Source organism: Lucilia sericata, unplaced genomic scaffold (assembly GCF_015586225.1).
Source record: "Lucilia sericata isolate MDLA Ls3-8-SP2 unplaced genomic scaffold, ASM1558622v1 Contig001119F_arrow, whole genome shotgun sequence".
Lineage (NCBI taxonomy): Eukaryota > Metazoa > Arthropoda > Insecta > Diptera > Calliphoridae > Lucilia > Lucilia sericata.
Window position 1 is genome coordinate 1 of NW_023995091.1, and position 18,120 is coordinate 18,120.

The 18,120-nt window shown below is 31.2% G+C and overlaps 7 protein-coding genes across 7 annotated transcripts; 3 read left to right on the forward strand and 4 right to left on the reverse strand.

Annotated features, from left to right (window-relative positions):
• Positions 1-1,075: 1,075 nt before the first annotated feature.
• Positions 1,076-4,647, reverse strand: LOC119610111 (intraflagellar transport protein 52 homolog). The gene is made up of 5 exons (XM_037965210.1): positions 4,360-4,647; positions 4,079-4,296; positions 1,732-2,159; positions 1,421-1,669; positions 1,076-1,363 (listed from the first exon to the last, which is right to left on the reverse strand). The coding sequence occupies exons 1-5, from the start codon at positions 4,470-4,472 to the stop codon at positions 1,076-1,078; spliced, it is 1,296 nt and encodes a 431-aa protein (XP_037821138.1). The 5' UTR covers positions 4,473-4,647.
• A 171-nt stretch (positions 4,648-4,818) lies between these two features.
• Positions 4,819-8,189, forward strand: LOC119610112 (cytochrome c oxidase subunit 5B, mitochondrial-like). Its single transcript, XM_037965211.1, has 3 exons — positions 4,819-5,072; positions 7,407-7,580; positions 7,647-8,189. Exons 1-3 carry the CDS (start codon positions 4,991-4,993, stop codon positions 7,751-7,753), a joined length of 363 nt encoding a protein of 120 aa, XP_037821139.1. The 5' UTR covers positions 4,819-4,990; the 3' UTR covers positions 7,754-8,189.
• A 689-nt stretch (positions 8,190-8,878) lies between these two features.
• LOC119610107 (cytochrome c oxidase subunit 5B, mitochondrial-like) lies at positions 8,879-9,588 on the forward strand. Its single transcript, XM_037965205.1, has 3 exons — positions 8,879-9,046; positions 9,099-9,272; positions 9,339-9,588. The coding sequence occupies exons 1-3, from the start codon at positions 8,965-8,967 to the stop codon at positions 9,443-9,445; spliced, it is 363 nt and encodes a 120-aa protein (XP_037821133.1). The 5' UTR covers positions 8,879-8,964; the 3' UTR covers positions 9,446-9,588.
• On the reverse strand, positions 9,529-11,075 carry LOC119610105 (tRNA (adenine(58)-N(1))-methyltransferase non-catalytic subunit TRM6-like). The gene is given in 3 exon segments (XM_037965203.1): positions 9,529-9,904; positions 9,906-9,967; positions 10,027-11,075. Coding segments are annotated over 3 exon segments (1,302 nt in total). The 5' UTR covers positions 10,934-11,075; the 3' UTR covers positions 9,529-9,571.
• A 171-nt stretch (positions 11,076-11,246) lies between these two features.
• LOC119610108 (PHD finger-like domain-containing protein 5A) lies at positions 11,247-12,151 on the forward strand. Its single transcript, XM_037965207.1, has 4 exons — positions 11,247-11,481; positions 11,541-11,731; positions 11,786-11,871; positions 11,938-12,151. The coding sequence occupies exons 1-4, from the start codon at positions 11,430-11,432 to the stop codon at positions 11,942-11,944; spliced, it is 336 nt and encodes a 111-aa protein (XP_037821135.1). The 5' UTR covers positions 11,247-11,429; the 3' UTR covers positions 11,945-12,151.
• On the reverse strand, positions 12,088-13,287 carry LOC119610106 (coatomer subunit epsilon). Its single transcript, XM_037965204.1, has 2 exons — positions 13,164-13,287; positions 12,088-13,105 (listed from the first exon to the last, which is right to left on the reverse strand). The coding sequence occupies exon 2, from the start codon at positions 13,081-13,083 to the stop codon at positions 12,178-12,180; it is 906 nt and encodes a 301-aa protein (XP_037821132.1). The 5' UTR covers positions 13,084-13,105; positions 13,164-13,287; the 3' UTR covers positions 12,088-12,177.
• Positions 13,288-13,805: 518 nt separating this feature from the next.
• On the reverse strand, positions 13,806-17,165 carry LOC119610110 (kynurenine formamidase-like). The gene is made up of 3 exons (XM_037965209.1): positions 16,971-17,165; positions 14,627-14,731; positions 13,806-14,565 (listed from the first exon to the last, which is right to left on the reverse strand). The coding sequence occupies exons 1-3, from the start codon at positions 17,083-17,085 to the stop codon at positions 13,880-13,882; spliced, it is 906 nt and encodes a 301-aa protein (XP_037821137.1). The 5' UTR covers positions 17,086-17,165; the 3' UTR covers positions 13,806-13,879.
• Positions 17,166-18,120: the final 955 nt, after the last annotated feature.

Consider the following 18,120-nt stretch of genomic DNA (forward strand, 5'->3'; position numbering starts at 1 on the left):
AGAACTGAACTAGAACTGAACTAGAACTGAACTAGAACTGAACTAGAACTGAACTAGAACTGAACTAGAACTGAACTAGAACTGAACTAGAACTGAACTAGAACTGAACTAGAACTGAACTAGAACTGAACTAGAACTGAACTAGAACTGAACTAGAACTGAACTAGAACTGAACTAGAACTGAACTAGAACTGAACTAGAACTGAACTAGAACTGAACTAGAACTGAACTAGAACTGAACTAGAACTGAACTAGAACTGAACTAGAACTGAACTAGAACTGAACTAGAACTGAACTAGAACTGAACTAGAACTGAACTAGAACTGAACTAGAACTGAACTAGAACTGAACTAGAACTGAACTAGAACTGAACTAGAACTGAACTAGAACTGAACTAGAACTGAACTAGAACTGAACTAGAACTGAACTAGAACTGAACTAGAACTGAACTAGAACTGAACTAGAACTGAACTAGAACTGAACTAGAACTGAACTAGAACTGAACTAGAACTGAACTAGAACTGAACTAGAACTGAACTAGAACTGAACTAGAACTCAACTAGAACTGGACAAGAACTAAACTAGAACTGATCTAGAACTTCACTAAGAATTTATTAAATAATGAAATGTTTTTTTAATACTTTCTTGTTTGCTTTTTAGGATATTGTTTTATATTTTATGATTCATTTAATTGAAATTGTTTATTAATTGAAATTTCCAAACACATAAAATTTGATGCCACAACATGTTAACATAACACCATATTGATTTACAAAATTTAATTGCAATATTACTTTTGTTTAATGTGCAAAAAAATAAAATCTGCAATATTTATAGTTTTTTTTCGGCACCAAACTGACGACTTAAAAGAATGTGCCCAGCACAGCAAATTAGAAAAATTAGGTTCTTTGTTAAAGGAAATTTTAAACTTTTTTATTATTTTATAATAATTTTATTATATTTGTAAAAATATGTACAAATGTTAAGGTATAGTTTTTAGATTAAGGATTAATGTTTGGATTGAACTGAGTTTAAGGCTTATAATTTTCAGTTTATAAATCTGTTGGTGCTAAAATTATTCGTAGGGCCGATAGCTAATGATTTGTTGAGCGACAATATTCAAAATTTCTCTGGCTGGCATATCATGTTGATCATTGATAATGGCCGTAATGCGACCACATTCCTTTATATAGTTCTCCAACTCTTTCAAATTGGGCGGCTTATATGGATCCTTAGCCTGCAAAGATTGCAAACATTGGCCCGTCATATTGGCCAACTGGGAGCGAGGAGGACTAAAGACCTCATCTAGATCATATAGTTCCAAAGGAGGAGCAGCAGGTTCACTAAAAACCGGCGGAAAGGTCTACAAATGAAAATAATGAGTCAAAATTGAAATTTCAAAATTCCTTTTAACTCTTACCGCTAATTGCAATGGAGGCAAAGGTATCTCAAATTGTGGCTTAATAATCTTTAAAGGTTCATATTTAACATTTAACTGCTGATAAGCACTGATAACATCCTTTAGCAAACGATTACTTAAACCATACAGAGTCATATCAAACATTTGCTTAAAATCGGCTGGAATTTCGGAACCTATAGAATCAATTAGGCAAGCCTTGGGTAAATCGGCTATAAAACCAATATCGGTAAAGGTTTTATTATCGTTCAACTACAAAAAGAAACCAGTAGTAATAAAATAAATAAAAAACTATTCAAATTGAAGACTCTTACCTCCACATCATTAAAATCCAAATGATTAAATTTCAACTCATTACTACCCAATAATTTCACTATATATTCCAATATGGCATCATTGGTCTTATCGCTGGTCAAATATTTATCATGAAACATATAACCCGATCCTAAAGCCAATATTTTACCTTGTTTCTCATTACAATAATAACCCATTAAAGGACGATTGAAGGGATAGACCACCGGGCCAGTAGTCATTAAAACATTGGCAGGATCCGAAACATTTAATGTGGCTCCATAGGGATATTGAAAATGTAATTTATATTTTTCATCACTAAAATCATAATCCACCATTTCAACATGCTGTTTTAGCAGGTAACGCCACATGGATTCACATACCACACCACCACCAATGCAACATTCTTTGGGATGCATATTCTTATAGTAATGGGGACGAATGACGGTGTCTGGAAGAGTTAAAGGAATTAATTGAAAAGAAAATTAAAGAACGAAGCAAAAACTGAACTAGAACAGAACTAGAATAGAACTAGAACAGAACTAGAACAGAACTAGAACAGAACTAGAACAGAACTAGAACAGAACTAGAACAGAACTAGAACAGAACTAGAACAGAACTAGAACAGAACTAGAACAAAACTAGAACAGAACTAGAACAGAACTAGAACAGAACTAGAACAGAACTAGAACAGAACTAGAACAGAACTAGAACAGAACTAGAACAGAACAAGAACAGAACTAGAACAGAACTAGAACAGAACTGAACTAGAACAGAACTAGAACAGAACTGAACTAGAACAGAACTAGAACAGAACAGAACTAGAACAGAACTAGAACAGAACTAGAACAGAACTAGAACAGAACTAGAACAGAACTAGAACAGAACTAGAACAGAACTAGAACAGAACTAGAACAGAACTAGAACAGAACTAGAACAGAACTAGAACAGAACTAGAACAGAACTAGAACTAGAACTAGAACAGAACTAGAACAGAACTAGAACAGAACTAGAACAGAACAGAACTAGAACAGAACTAGAACAGAACTAGAACAGAACTAGAACAGAACTAGAACAGAACTAGAACAGAACTAGAACAGAACTAGAACAGAACTAGAACAGAACTAGAACTAGAACAGAACTAGAACAGAACTAGAACAGAACTAGAACAGAACAGAACTAGAACAGAACTAGAACAGAACTAGAACAGAACTAGAACAGAACTAGAACAGAACGAACTAGAACTAGAACAGAACTAGAACAGAACTAGAACAGAACAGAACAGAACTAGAACAGAACTAGAACAGAACTAGAACAGAACTAGAACTAGAACAGAACTAGAACAGAACTAGAACAGAACTAGAACAGAACTAGAACAGAACAGAACTAGAACAGAACTAGAACAGAACTAGAACAGAACTAGAACAGAACTAGAACAGAACTAGAACAGAACTAGAACAGAACTAGAACAGAACTAGAACAGAACTAGAACAGAACTAGAACAGAACTAGAACAGAACTAGAACAGAACTAGAACAGAACTAGAACAGAACTAGAACTGAACTAGAACAGAACTAGAACAGAACTAGAACTGAACTAGAACAGAACTAGAACAGAACTAGAACAGAACTAGAACAGAACTAGAACAGAACTAGAACAGAACTAGAACAGAACTAGAACAGAACTAGAACAGAACTAGAACAGAACTAGAACAGAACTAGAACAGAACTAGAACAGAACTAGAACAGAACTAGAACAGAACTAGAACAGAACTAGAACAGAACTAGAACAGAACTAGAACAGAACTAGAACAACTGAAACAGAACTAGAACAGAACTAGAACAGAAACTAGAAACAAACTAGAACAGAACTAGAACAGAACTAGAACAGAACTAGAACAGAACTAGAACAGAACTAGAACATAACTAGCACAGAACTAGAACAGAACTAGAACAGAACTAGAACAGAACTAGAACAGAACTAGAACAGAACTAGAACTAGAACAGAACTATAAAGAACTAGAACAGAACTAGAAACAGAACGAACTAGAACAGAACTATAACAGACTAACTAGAACAGAACTAGAACAACCAAAGAACTAGAACAGAACTAGAACAGACTAGAACAGAACTAGAACAGAACTAAGAACAGAACTAGAACAGAAACTAGAACAGAACTAGAACAGAACTAGAACAGAACTAGAACAGAACTAGAACAGAACTAGAACGAACTAGAACAGAACTAAACAGAACTAGAACAGAACTAGAACAGAACAGAACTGTACTAGAACTAAACTAGAACTGAATTAGAACTAAAATTGAACTAGGGCCCCCGAATTAGAATTCCCTCCAAATGATCCGAACTGACTTACCACTATTGATGTAAATGCCATATTGTTCCAAAAAGAAATTGACATTTGTATTAAACTCCTGCTCACCACCCTCACCCAACACTACTAGCAAAGAGCCACCATTTTCTATAAAGTTCTTCAAGACTTGAAACTCATCTTCGGTAAAATGATCCTGAGGACCAGCCAAAACAAAAATTTTCACTTTTGCTAATTCATCGAAATTTAAATCATGATCATTTCTAAGAAAGATAAGAATTCAATAGTTTAGTTATAAAGTTAGTTAAACAATTGAACATACTTACTGTTCGATATTCCATAAGGATTTCAATTTACGATGTAACATTTTGTAATTATCCGCAATTTGGAAACGTTCATTTTTGGAGCAATCAAAACATATAATAGGTTTTGAAGACATGTTTTTCTGTTTATTTATAAACCTGTTTTATTGTATTTGTTTTAATAATTATTGTTAATCGGCTGCAGAATATAAGTTTTAAGACAGTGACTAGTTATTTGGTGTATTTTTAATAAAAAGCATTTGTTTTTAGTTACAATTGCTAGGCAACCGCGTTCTTTTAAAATTAATTTAAGCTGGCAATGATTTCTTTGCTTTTGTGTTGGCAATGCTAAATTTATTTACAAATTTAACCCACAAGGTTGTTGACTTGGCTGTTTTTATTTGTCAATAGCAATAACACAGATTTGCTTTTATAGCGGCTTATATAGTGCTGCAATTTTCGTACTATGTTTAAAAAAACAACACTGTTTTGCCATATGTCATTAACACTACTCTTGATAAACAACCCTGTCCCGTTACTTCGCTGCCCGTCAAACGAACGAGTGATTTTTTCATCGCCGCCGTGTGTGGAAATTACGAAATTTTAGTTTTATTAAAAAAATTTTGAAAAAACCCACTACATAAATTATCAAAAAATGGCTTCAATTTGTGGACGCATGGCTTTCCGTGCCGCTGCACGTCAAAATGTCACATACACTCCAGTTCGCTTCTGCAAAAGTAAGTTCCAAAAATTTCTACTTTTAATCCAGAAAAATTCAGGTTAATTTTTCATCATACTCCACCTCAAGAAAGAAAAAAAACGAGGCTCTACTACATACAACATTTGACATTTCTTGACAAAGTGTTAGCAGGAAAATGTTACATAATTCATGAAAATATGGCTAAAAAGGAAAATCAAAGAAAATTTATGTTTTTTCTTTTAACATAAATGAAAAGTTCAATAATTTTTCTTGTCTTGTATGAAATCTGATTGGTTTTATGTAACACTTTGTGAAAAAGCAAAGACGGACAGACAATACTAGAAGCAGAAAAGAGAAAAAGATAATAAAGAAATATTTTTGTTTAAATAATTCTTATTAGATATTTGTGTTTTGCAATACTTTTGTTTAATTTCTAATTTTATTAAGAATTTTTTTAAATTTTTTGCTTAATTGCCAAAAGTTTTAATTTAACTTTCGCCTGCAATTTGCAGTTGTCTTTAATGTTTATGTAACCTTTGGTGTCATTTTGGTTTTTTTCGATTCTTTTATTCTTATGTTTTATCGCCTATACTAGTCTTGGGGCACTTGCTTGTAGACACCTTGCCCCTCTCATATGATGAATTACATCTTTTTTTGTTCTAGGGGTTAATGTCATTTAGCACCTTAGGTTTTTCAATAAATAAGTAAAAACAATTTGGTAATTGGGGAAGTTTTTGTAATGAATGAAAATAGTTTTGGATCAAAACTAACTGCGCAATAGTAGTTAGTTTCCAAAGTTTTTTGTTAACATTTGTCATGGGAACTTATTAATTCAATTGTTTAATAGTTATTTAATATTTGTTAGTACAATAAAATGAAAACTTGATCTTTGGCCCAGCCAAAAAATGTTATCAATTATTTTTAAAATATTAAAATTATAAATCTACTTAATAGTTATTTATGTAAAAAATAACTTAAAGTAGAGAAGTATTGTTATGACATCGAGACAGATAAAAACAAAACTTCCTTTTTTAAATCAACTGCAAAATAGGTATAACTACTTTTCCTTCGGATTTGGTTATAGATAGAAGTTTTTCTAGGAATCAACGGAAATGATGTTCTCTAATGTTTTAATTATATATTGCCCTTTCTTCTTTTATTATACTGATATTTTGTTACAAATAAGTCAAAATTATTGATCTATTGTTTAAATTTCCATAAAGTCTGTTAACTAAACGACTGTCAGCAGTCTTTTCTACCCCACCGCCTGTCCTATTTACTTGTTTTCCAGCTGCCCTATTGACTATACATTATGTATATATCGGCAATTCTTCTAGTTGCTACAAATAGTGAATTTTCTTAAAGTACTTGGTACTTTTTGTAAAAAAGTACTAGAACTGACCTAGAACTGTACTAGAACTGAAATAGAGCTGAACTAGAACTGAACCTAAAATTGACCTTGAACTAAACTAGATCTAAAGTTGAACTGAACTAGAACTGAACTAAAACTGAACTAGAGTCGAACTAGAACTGAACCAAAAACTAAACTAGATCTAAAGTTGAACTGAACTAAAAATGAACTAGAAATGAACTAGAACTGAACTAGAACTGATCTAGAACTGAAGTAGAACTGAACTAGAGCTGAACTAACAATGAACTTGAAATGAACTAGAACTGTACTAGAACAGAACTAGAACAGAACTAGAACAGAACTAGAACAGAACTAGAACAGAACTAGAACAGAACTAGAACAGAACTAGAACAGAACTAGAACAGAACTAGAACTGAACTAAAAATGAACTAGAAATGAACTAGAACTGAACTAGAACTGAACTAGAACTGAACTAGAACTGAACTAGAACTGAACTAGAACTGAACTAGAACTGAACTAGAACTGAACTAGAACTGAACTAGAGCTGAACTAAAAATGAACTAAAATGAACTAGAACTGAACTAGAACTGAACTAGAACTGAACTAGAACTGAACTAGAACTGAACTAGAACTGAACTAGAACTGAACTAGAACTGAACTAGAACTGAACTAGAACTGTACTAGAACTGAACTAGAACTGAACTAAAACTGAACTAGAACTGTAATAGAACTGAAATAGAACTGAACTACAATTGAACTAGAACTGAACTAGAACTGAACTAGAACTGAACTAGAACTGAACTTAAACTGAACTAAACTAGAACTGAACTATATTTGAACTAGAACTAACCTTGAACTGAACTAGAATAAAAGTATGTACATATAACTGAGCAAAAACTGAAGTAGAATTTTAGAACAACTCAAATAGAACTGAACTAGATGGGTGGACCTGAAGATGAACTTTTGATATTAAATTTATTTCCTACTTTCTATTTTTAGTGATGAACGACCCCATGGAACACGCTACCGGTATTGAGAAGCGTGAATTGTTGGCCAAAGCTGCCGGCAATGATAATCCCTTCGACATGAAAGTGTTCAAGCGTGGTGCTGGTACCAAGGAAAACCCCAACCTGATACCCTCTGCTTTCGATGCCCGTATTGTGGGTTGCATCTGTAAGTTCTTATACTTTTTGAGATTCTATATAACAAATTTTTATATATATAACTTGTAACTTTCAGGCGAAGAAGATCAAACCTACGTACAATGGATGTGGCTACAAAAGGGTACCGCCAAACGTTGTGAGTGCGGCCACTGGTTCAAATTGGTTGAAAAGGCTGCCGTTTAAATTTAGTTAAACACCTCCTGTACACACCATTTACAAATAAACTTAAAAAATGTCGTTCTGTTTTCAAAACTTAACATAAATTTAAAGAAATTTAAGTTAAAAGTAACCTTAAACAATAAACATAAACCAAAAAAAACCTAAAAGTATAAAGTGCATAAATTATTTTCTCGGAAAAAATCAAAGAAAAGAAATTACTTAAGTCATACCATCCATCACTTAAGTTAAAAACATAGGTTACTTTTTTCTTTAACTTGTTGTGGAAAAATCTATCAATTATTATATAAATGGCTTTGCAAGTGCCATAATTTTAAATGATAAAATACCAAACACTAAACTTAAATTCTATGAAAAAATAAACCAACACGCTTGTTATGTTTAAGCCCAAAACCAATAATAAAAGAAATATGTTAAATGAAAACACTACCATTAAAGAAAATCCATTGAACAACACTTGAATTTTAGTCTTCTTTTAGCAGAATGAAAACGAAAGGAATCTTAAATGTTGTAGTATTAAAACAGCAACAAAAACAAGTGTGTTTTATTAAATAAGTTTAAATTATAATTTGCTAATTAGCATAACTAATTTAAATAGTGAAATAAATAACAAAACTATTACAGAAACAAAAACGAAATAAGTTAAATTTTGGGAAAGGGTTTCTTTATAGAGTATATGGTTAGTTATATAGCGAAGCAAATGGAATAAACAGACTGTTTAGAGGACTTTTTTCGAAGAACTTTGTCTAGTGTATAAACGAGAAGTTCTTGTCTAGTCTTTTCTACTTCCGTTTTTTTCTATTCAGTTGTAGTTTTGTTCAGTTCTAATTGCAGTACAGTTATTCTTTAGTTCTAATTCTAGATCAGTTCCAGTTCAACTCTAGTTTAGTTCCCATTCAGTTCTAGTTCTGTGCAAGTTTAATTGCAGTTTAGTACTTGTTCATTACTCATCCATTTCAAGTTTAATCCTGGTTCATTTCAAGTTCAGATCTACATAGTTCCAGTTTAGGTCTGTTTCAGTATCCGTTTAGTTCTATATCAGTTCTATTTATGTAGATCTCCTTCATCATCATTTGTGCTCCTTTTTCTCAGTGTATTTATTTCATTTTCTTGAAAATCAAATTTTCTATGATTTTTCCAACAATTTTTAAAAAAAAATAACAAAAATATTCCATAATTTTCTTTTTTTAAGTTGATTTTTCATAAAATTTCAAATCATGTCCTTTATGTTACGCCGATTTCTTAATAGATCATTTTTACAACAAAGATTTTTTACCCAAACTCTTAAGCTAAAGCAAGGTAAGACAGATCTTTAAAAGCTTTCCACTTTTCTAAATGTTTTCTTTTTCAGAAATGTCCGATCCTTTGCAATTATGCACTGGCCTGCAGAAAAAGGAAATAGAAGCCTATATGGAGGGTAATTGTGATCCTTATCATATGAAGGTATTAAAAAGAGGCAGTGGTACTAAGGAAAATCCCACCTTAATACCTTCGGCCTTTAGTGGGCGTATAGTGGGTTGTATATGTAAGTGGGAACTATAAATAAATTCCATTTACAGATTTAGATGTTGCGTTTTTCTTTACATTATAGGTAAAGACAATCGTTTTGTGAATTATATGTGGCTGGAAAAAGATTGTCCAAAACGTTGTGAATGTGGTCATTGGTATAAATTGAAGGAAGTTGAGCGATTTTCTTGATTATTTTCTGATTTCTGTAACGAATACAATATTTTAAACTTACCCAAGTATTCTTACAGTATTTTTATAGAATTTCTTTAAAATCTTTTTTAATAAATTGTATATTTTCCGTTTTATTATTTCACCTTAACCTAAAGTCATACCCGTCAATAAATAACCACTATTTGCCTGCATATTTACCTCAGGATGTGTGCGATTGGGTAAAATTTGATACTGACGCAACCAATTCGAAGTCAAGTGCAAATTAGTAACTTTAGAGCTGGATTTTAAATCGACATACAATTCCATTAAAACCTCTTTACACAGACTAAAAACCACAACAGGTCTGGAGGGTTTAACGAAAGACAATAGTTCCTTAACCAAATTGGCGGGATGTTCTTTGGCCGCAATAACTAAAGAATCAAATTTCTGTTGCATTAGTGCCGCGGCACGTTTATTTTCCAATTGCCATTTTTGTAAGGCAGCGGCTGGTTTTAACGGCTTCTTCAGATTTAGAGGAATCAGCTGAAGTTTCCAAAGAATCTAAACAAAAACATATTAGAGATTAGGAATCCCTATTAAAGTGTTTAATCTTATACTACCTTTATCCTCTTCATTCAATTTTTGCTTTTTGGAACTAGGCTCTTCCACCTCCGCTGTCGTTTCATCACCTTGATAAAATTCTCTTAAAACCGAATAAATATTCACAGAAATACATCTTTGCAGTTGTTCTTCGGGTAAATTTAAAGCCAATATAGCCTGTTTTTGTGGCACATTACCCGGATGCATGTGAACCAATTGGGCTTCGGTATTCGCACCCATAGAATTCAAAAAAGCAGCTGGCAATAGACCATTTGAACCACTTTCATATAACAAATAATTACCAAAAGCCGAAATACCCGAATACGAGATTAACTGCGACAAAGTATCAACTCTTAGGCCCATTACTTTTTCGGCATCTTGACGATAGTATATCTCCGTTATTAAACGTATAGTAGGTTGTCTAATTTGTATATATTCAAAATATTTCTTTTCCTTTTTCTTCAAATACTTTTCCTGTGAATAAGCAGTTTTATTGTGAAATGTCTTTGAATTTTCAACAATTTTCTCTATAATCTTGGTACTTTCATTGCATTCATCTCTTAATTTGTCAATATCTTCTGGCTTTAGAGCCTGCGAATCGCCATCGTCTATTATATTACGATTGTCTTCACCACTCGATGAAATGCCCAATACTTCTCTTATATTACGCATTTCCAATTCATTGCACAATTCCAAAGAGTTTAACTTTTGACGTCCCCGATGAGACTTGCCCAAATCTTCTTTGGGGCACATTTTAAAGGTGGCACCATAAGGTTGATCGAGTAATGCCTTCAGCTCTAGCTGATCCTTGCCCAACATAGCGGTGGCATCTAAATTACCAAATTTTTGCAATTTGGTATATTTTTGTCGTTGTATGACTATATAGTCACCTAATTTTATTTTCGGTTGTTCAGCTAATGTTGTCATTGTGGATTTTAATGTTATTTTTTATGAAATTGTAAAAATATATATAAAAATCGGTTTAAATTAATACAAATTCACATTTGTAAACAAATAAAAAGAGAAATGTCAAAAACACGTGTAGATAAAGGAAAACAACTCTGTTATTTGACGCTAAACAGCTCTGTTTTTAAAAAGGCCGGCTATCAATTGCATTAAAACAAATAAATGCAGTTAAAATGTTCAAATGCAAATAGAATGTAAACGTAATAAATTAATTCAAAAAATAAATATGAAAAATTCTATAAATCTTCGAATAAGTTAATATTTTTGGTTATTTTTTATTAAACAGAGAAATGTTATGTTGAACATCTCTGTTTTCTTCTGTTATCAATGCGAAATGAATCTCTATGGTTAAAGAAGCAGCATATAAACGTAAACAAAGCTATTTTTACTAATTTCCGGGACAAAATTGCAAATTTTTGTATTTTTATTAAATATATTAAAGAAATATTAACACAAAATGGCTAAACATCATCCAGATTTGATTTTCTGTCGTAAACAACCGGGAGTAGGTAAGTTGTAACATATTTCTAAAGGAAAATTTGCAAAAAAAATAAATTTTATTCTCCAGCCATTGGCCGCTTGTGTGAGAAATGTGATGGCAAGTGTGTGATATGTGATTCGTATGTAAGACCCTGTACTTTGGTGCGTATCTGTGACGAATGCAATTATGGTTCTTATCAGGGACGATGTGTGATCTGTGGTGGACCCGGTGTTTCTGATGCTTATTATTGCAAAGAGTGTACCACACAGGAAAAAGATGTAAGTTGTTGAATATTAGGAAAAATTAAAAATAAACATTTTTATAATTTTTAGCGTGACGGCTGTCCGAAAATTGTTAATCTGGGCAGTTCTAAAACAGATCTGTTCTATGAACGGAAAAAATACGGGTTTAAGCAAAAGTAAGTTTAGATTTTTCTATTAAATTTCATAGATTTTTACTAATTTCTATTATTTTTCCATTTTAGCTATTAGCATTTACTTGTTCTATATCATATCTTACAATAAGGCTTCAAGAGTTATTAAGCATTTTGAAACGAATGGAAATTATTCAAAATTTGGAATTTTTGCTTTCAAATCGGGATTTAGAGTACTCTTTTTCATAATAAAAAAAATACTTGATTTACTTTGTAGTTTATTTTACATATTGAAATAATAAAGTAGTTATGGAATTATATGTTAGATACGGGTTTAAATTTAAAGCTAATTTAGGCGGTTCCCTCTAAAGAATACTGCAAGCATAGATTATCGAATTCCGACGACTTCTTATCAAAATCCTTAACAAATACACTTTTAGGATAAAATTGTCTCAATTGCTCCCAGTAACGTTGAATGGTCTCTTGAGATTTTCCAGTTAAATGCGACAAAACCATCATGTTGATCAAAGTGTCATAATCATTGTGTTTTTTAGTTAATGCTTCCCTCAAAACAGCTTCAGCCTCTTCATATCTTTCCAAACCCAAGTGGACCACAGCCTGGCCATTCAATAGCAAGGGGGTGGGCTTATATTTCTCACAAAATTCTTGATAAATATGGAAAGCATCCTGCATTTGTTCAGTGCCCAAAGATAAAGCCACCCAAGCTTGAGCCAACTGTGTCAATGTATGGTCATCCGAGATTTCTTGCATTTTGCCCACCAACTGTTTAGCCAAGTCAACACGATTTAAGCGCAATAAACATTGCACCGACAAAGCCATGGATTCCAAATTAGTAGAACCGTGCAAAATTTTTAAAGCATTTTCAAATTGTTGATCATAGCAGTAGACTATGGCGGTGGCTATATGCCAGATATTGGTTTCATCCTCCTCGATTGCTACCTTATCAGTAAGTTTCTCTAATATTTCCTCAATTTTCTCAGGCTGTTCAAATGCCTCATTGATATAGCGCAAAGCCAATAAGGGAGTGTTATTGTTTTCCTTAATATCACTGGCTATCAATCTACCAGAATCTATGGCCAAATAGGACAAATACATGTAAGACAATAATTCTGCTCCGGCCGTGCCCTGTTCGGGTAAAACAAAATTGACGGAACCCATAAAATTACCAATGTAATACTCATTGCGGGCATAGAACAAGGTAGAGTTGGTATCTTCTTCTTGGGGGATTTTACTCATGTTGAATGTGTTGATTTATAAGCTAAAATCAAGAGTAATTAATATTTGTTGTGATTTGTTAAACATTTTACAAAACAAACCTTATTTTGTATTAAATTTTTATAACTTTTGTTAAAAGTTCTTTATTATTTTTCTATCGATAATATATGACGTGTTAAAATGTCAACAATGTGTAAAGGGGTATGTTCAGTGTTTAACATCAAATGTCAGGGTATTAACAGAAAAACACAGACATGTTATTTTATAGTTTACATTAAGTATCAATAACAGAGTTGCTTAATGATTTACCGTTAGCGGGAAAAAAACAATGTTTACATTAAAATAAAGGAAAATTGTGGAAGTGAATTGCTCAAACCTGATAATAAATTGCAAATATTTAATTTAATAATTAACGTTTTAAGAAGATTTATGTAGCATTTAGAAGCGCTTTAATTGGCATTTCCAAAATTGTAAACAATTTATATATTATTAAACCGGTGATAACAAAAAATAACGATCTTTAAAAGATATGGTCATAAGCCAACCTTAGACTACGTGGAAGCAATTTTCATTCGATCGTGTGTTAAAAACAGTACAAGCATATAGATTTTTGAGTTAATAATGTAATTTGTGCAACAATTCTTCAAAAATTGTGATATCTTTAGGTAAGTGATGTCAGCTTTTAACTTACTGAGAAATCTAAAATTTTATTTACATTTTTATTAAAAAAGAAGAAAAAAATGTGACAGTGCAATATTTATTTTAACAAACATTTGTTAAAATTTTGTACATAAATCCAACTAAAATACCTACTCCTTTAAATACCTTGCAAACTTTCTCGTATATAACTACTTATAGATGATTTAGGATTAACACATTCCTCTATTATATCAAAATGATCATATGCCTTAAATTCCTTATACTCTGTATGCAGTTTTAATGCCCTTAACTTGTTATAATATTCTTGAGCTTGTTGCTTAAAGCGATCACTATCATTTTCCCCCACAAGAATGTGAATGCGCAGACCTTGCTTTTGATATTCCGCTAATAAATCCATATTGAACAACCAACAGAAAGGTGACAATTCCTTAGCCTTGTCAGCATTTACATTTAATATATCATTAGGATTAACACTTTTCAAACACCAAAGCTCTCGCAAATCATAAACTCCACTTATTAAAAATATTTGTTCTATAAGATTTAAACGTTTTAAAGGCTGTAAAAACTCCTCACGAAACATTTGTAATGACAAATGGGCACCAGCAGAATGGCCACTTATGCATATCTTAGGTGCTTTAGTTTCGACGGCATACTTTTGCAACCATTTGTAAAAATTACAAATTTGTTGGGTAATTTGTTCAAGTGTAACTTGGGGACATAGGTTATAGTCCACTAAGATGATGCGGTAATTGTGCTCAATCATTGGGAAAACCAGAGGACCGGAAGTAGATTTATCCAATAGTTGCCAATAGCCTCCATGAATATAAACAAATATGGGAGTGCCTGTTTGAAAGGAAAAATATATACATATTTGAAAAGTTAAAGTGGAAATAGTTAAATTCACCTTCTTCCTGGCCTTTGAAGTAAATATCCAATAACTGATTGTCGTTGTCTCCTCCATAACGTACATCCAAACGAGTTTTATATTGTTGCCGGGCTAATAAGGTGGCTGTTTAAGAGGAATTTATAGAGAGAATTTTATGTTTATGTTAAATGAAAATTAAAGATAGGTAGATAGATAGATAGATAGATAGATAGATAGATAGATAGATATATAGATAGATAGATAGATAGATAGATGATAGATAGATATATAGAGATAGATAGTCGCTCGTCGCTCGCTCGCTCGCTCGTCGCTCGCTCGCTCTCTCGCTCGCTCGCGCTAGCTAGATAGATAGATAGATAGATAGATAGATAGATAGATAGATAGATAGATAGATAGATAGATAGATAGATAGATAGATAGATAGATAGATAGATAGATAGATAGATAGATAGATAGATAGATAGATAGATAGATAGATAGATAGATAGATAGATAGATAGATAGATAGATAGATAGATAGATAGATAGATAGATAGATAGATAGATAGATAGATAGATAGATAGATAGATAGATAGATAGATAGATAGATAGATAGATAGATAGATAGATAGATAGATAGATAGATAGATAGATAGATAGATAGATAGATAGATAGATAGATAGATAGATAGATAGATAGATAGATAGATAGATAGATAGATAGATATAGATAGATAGATAGATAGATAGATAGATAGATAGATAGATAGATAGATAGATAGATAGATAGATAGATAGTAGATAGATAGATAGATAGATAGATAGATAGATAGATAGATAGATAGATAGATAGATAGATAGATAGATAGATAGATAGATAGATAGATAGATAGATAGATAGATAGATAGATAGATAGATAGATAGATAGATAGATAGATAGATAGATAGATAGATAGATAGATAGATAGATAGATAGATAGATAGATAGATAGATAGATAGATAGATAGATAGATAGATAGATAGATAGATAGATAGATAGATAGATAGATAGATAGATAGATAGATAGATAGATAGATAGATAGATAGATAGATAGATAGATAGATAGATAGATAGATAGATAGATAGATAGATAGATAGATAGATAGATAGATAGAAGTAGATAGATAGATAGATAGATAGATAGATAGATAGATAGATAGATAGATAGATAGATAGATAGATAGATAGATAGATAGATAGATAGATAGATAGATAGATAGATAGATAGATAGATAGATAGTAGATAGATAGATAGATAGATAGATAGATAGATAGATAGATAGATAGATAGATAGATAGTAGATAGGTAGGTAGATAGATAGATAGATAAATAGATAGATAGATAGATAGATAGATAGATAGATAGATAGATAGATAGATAGATAGATAGATAGATAGATAGATAGATAGATAGATAGATAGATAGATAGATAGATAGATAGATAGATAGATAGATAGATAGATAGATAGATAGATAGATAGATAGATAGATAGATAGATAGATAGATAGATAGATAGATAGAGAGATAGATAGATAGATAGATAGATAGATAGATAGATAGGTAGGTAGGTAGGTAGATAGATAAATAGATAGATAGATAGATAGATAGATAGATAGATAGATAGATAGATAGATAGATAGATAGATAGATAGATAGATAGATAGATAGATAGATAGATAGATAGATAGATAGATAGATAGATAGATAGATAGATAGATAGATAGATAGATAGATAGATAGATAGATAGATAGATAGATAGATAGATAGATAGATAGATAGATAGATAGATAGATAGATAGATAGATAGATAGATAGATAGATAGATAGATAGATAGATAGATAGATAGATAGATAGATAGATAGATAGATAGATAGATAGATAGATAGATAGATAGATAGATAGATAGATAGATAGATAGATAGATAGATTTTCTAAAGCAGTTGCTTTTTAAGTATTTGCTAAATCTTTTTGTAAACAAATCAAAATGAATTAATTTAACCATCTGTCACACAAAGTTTCAAAGCTCTAGCATTATGTTAAAAAAACTAGACTTTCACTGATAAACTCTTTGGCCTTTGGTCTCAAAATTATTTCACGTTTTTATTTAATATCAATTAATGTAAATAAAAAGCCGCGAAAATTCGGAAAATGAAAAACTATTTTGTAGTAGTTTTTAGTTTTTTTTAGTAGATCATGAATTATTTTCATTCACATAAAGTGTATATCATCACAACTAAAACAGTTTACAAATTTTATTTCACTTTTTAATTTGGCAAACATATGTTTGTCTCTATAAATAGTTATCACTTTTCATTATCATTTACAAATATATTACCCTTTTCCGATACATTTATAAAATTATTTATAACTTCTTCATCTGGTTTAGCGAAATTTTGAAATCGTTTAGTATGTAATGTTGGGGAATATTCTCTATCTAAATCTAAATTCATATTCAAACAATATTCTTTAACAAAAGCCAAGAAACTTGAAATAAGAGATTAACACAAACATGTAGCTCTAATCTTGTTGGAGGCTGATAAAAAACTAAATGCTACTGTAATGTTCAAAGTATTTTAAGCATCAAAAGAAACCCAACAAGTTTATGTAAACGTAATAGGGAACGACTGAAGTGTGTGCTACCTCAAAATGTGGATGATTAAGCTCATCTAAAATAAAAAGTATAAACATTTTTAAAATTTGAAAAATCATTTATCAGTAATTAATAAATAATTAAAAATATCTTATTATTCTAGTGTTTAGCAAACTTTGAACTAATAATAATAATTAGCCCTTGAAATCTTAGAGTTTTGATAATGGAGCTATTATCTATTTGTAGTACACTATAAAGGGCTGATGACCTTTTCATTATAAAGTGTATCTACAATGAACCTATAAGTCTTTCATTCCGTTTGTAACAAAATCATTTTGCTACCCCATAAAATAATCTTATTGATTGCGAAGTCCAGTGAGCTATGTTCGTCTGTACTTATGCTAGTTTAAATATAATTTCGGAAGGTTGTATAACATCGGGACACAGGGTAACAGAGCCTCACGAGCACAAAATTTTTTTAAACTGTAGTTTATATCTTCACGTACAAGTTTCACAAAGCTAGACAACATCTGATTTTCGAATTTTTTAAATGTCAAATGGACATCGTTGTGTTCGTTTGTGTTCGGGATCCAAATCTTTAATAATTCATGTTTTTGAAAAGTTTAATTTATTTATCTATCTATCCATCTATCTATCTATCTATCTATCTATCTATCTATCTATCTATCTATCTATCTATCTATCTCTATCTATCTATCTATCTATCTATCTATCTATCTATCTATCTATCTATTTACCTATCTATCTATCTATCTATCTATCTATCTATCTATCTATCTATCTATCTATCTATATCTATCTATCTATCTATCTATCTATCTATCATCTATCTATCTATCTATCTATCTATCTATATCTATCTATCTATCTCATC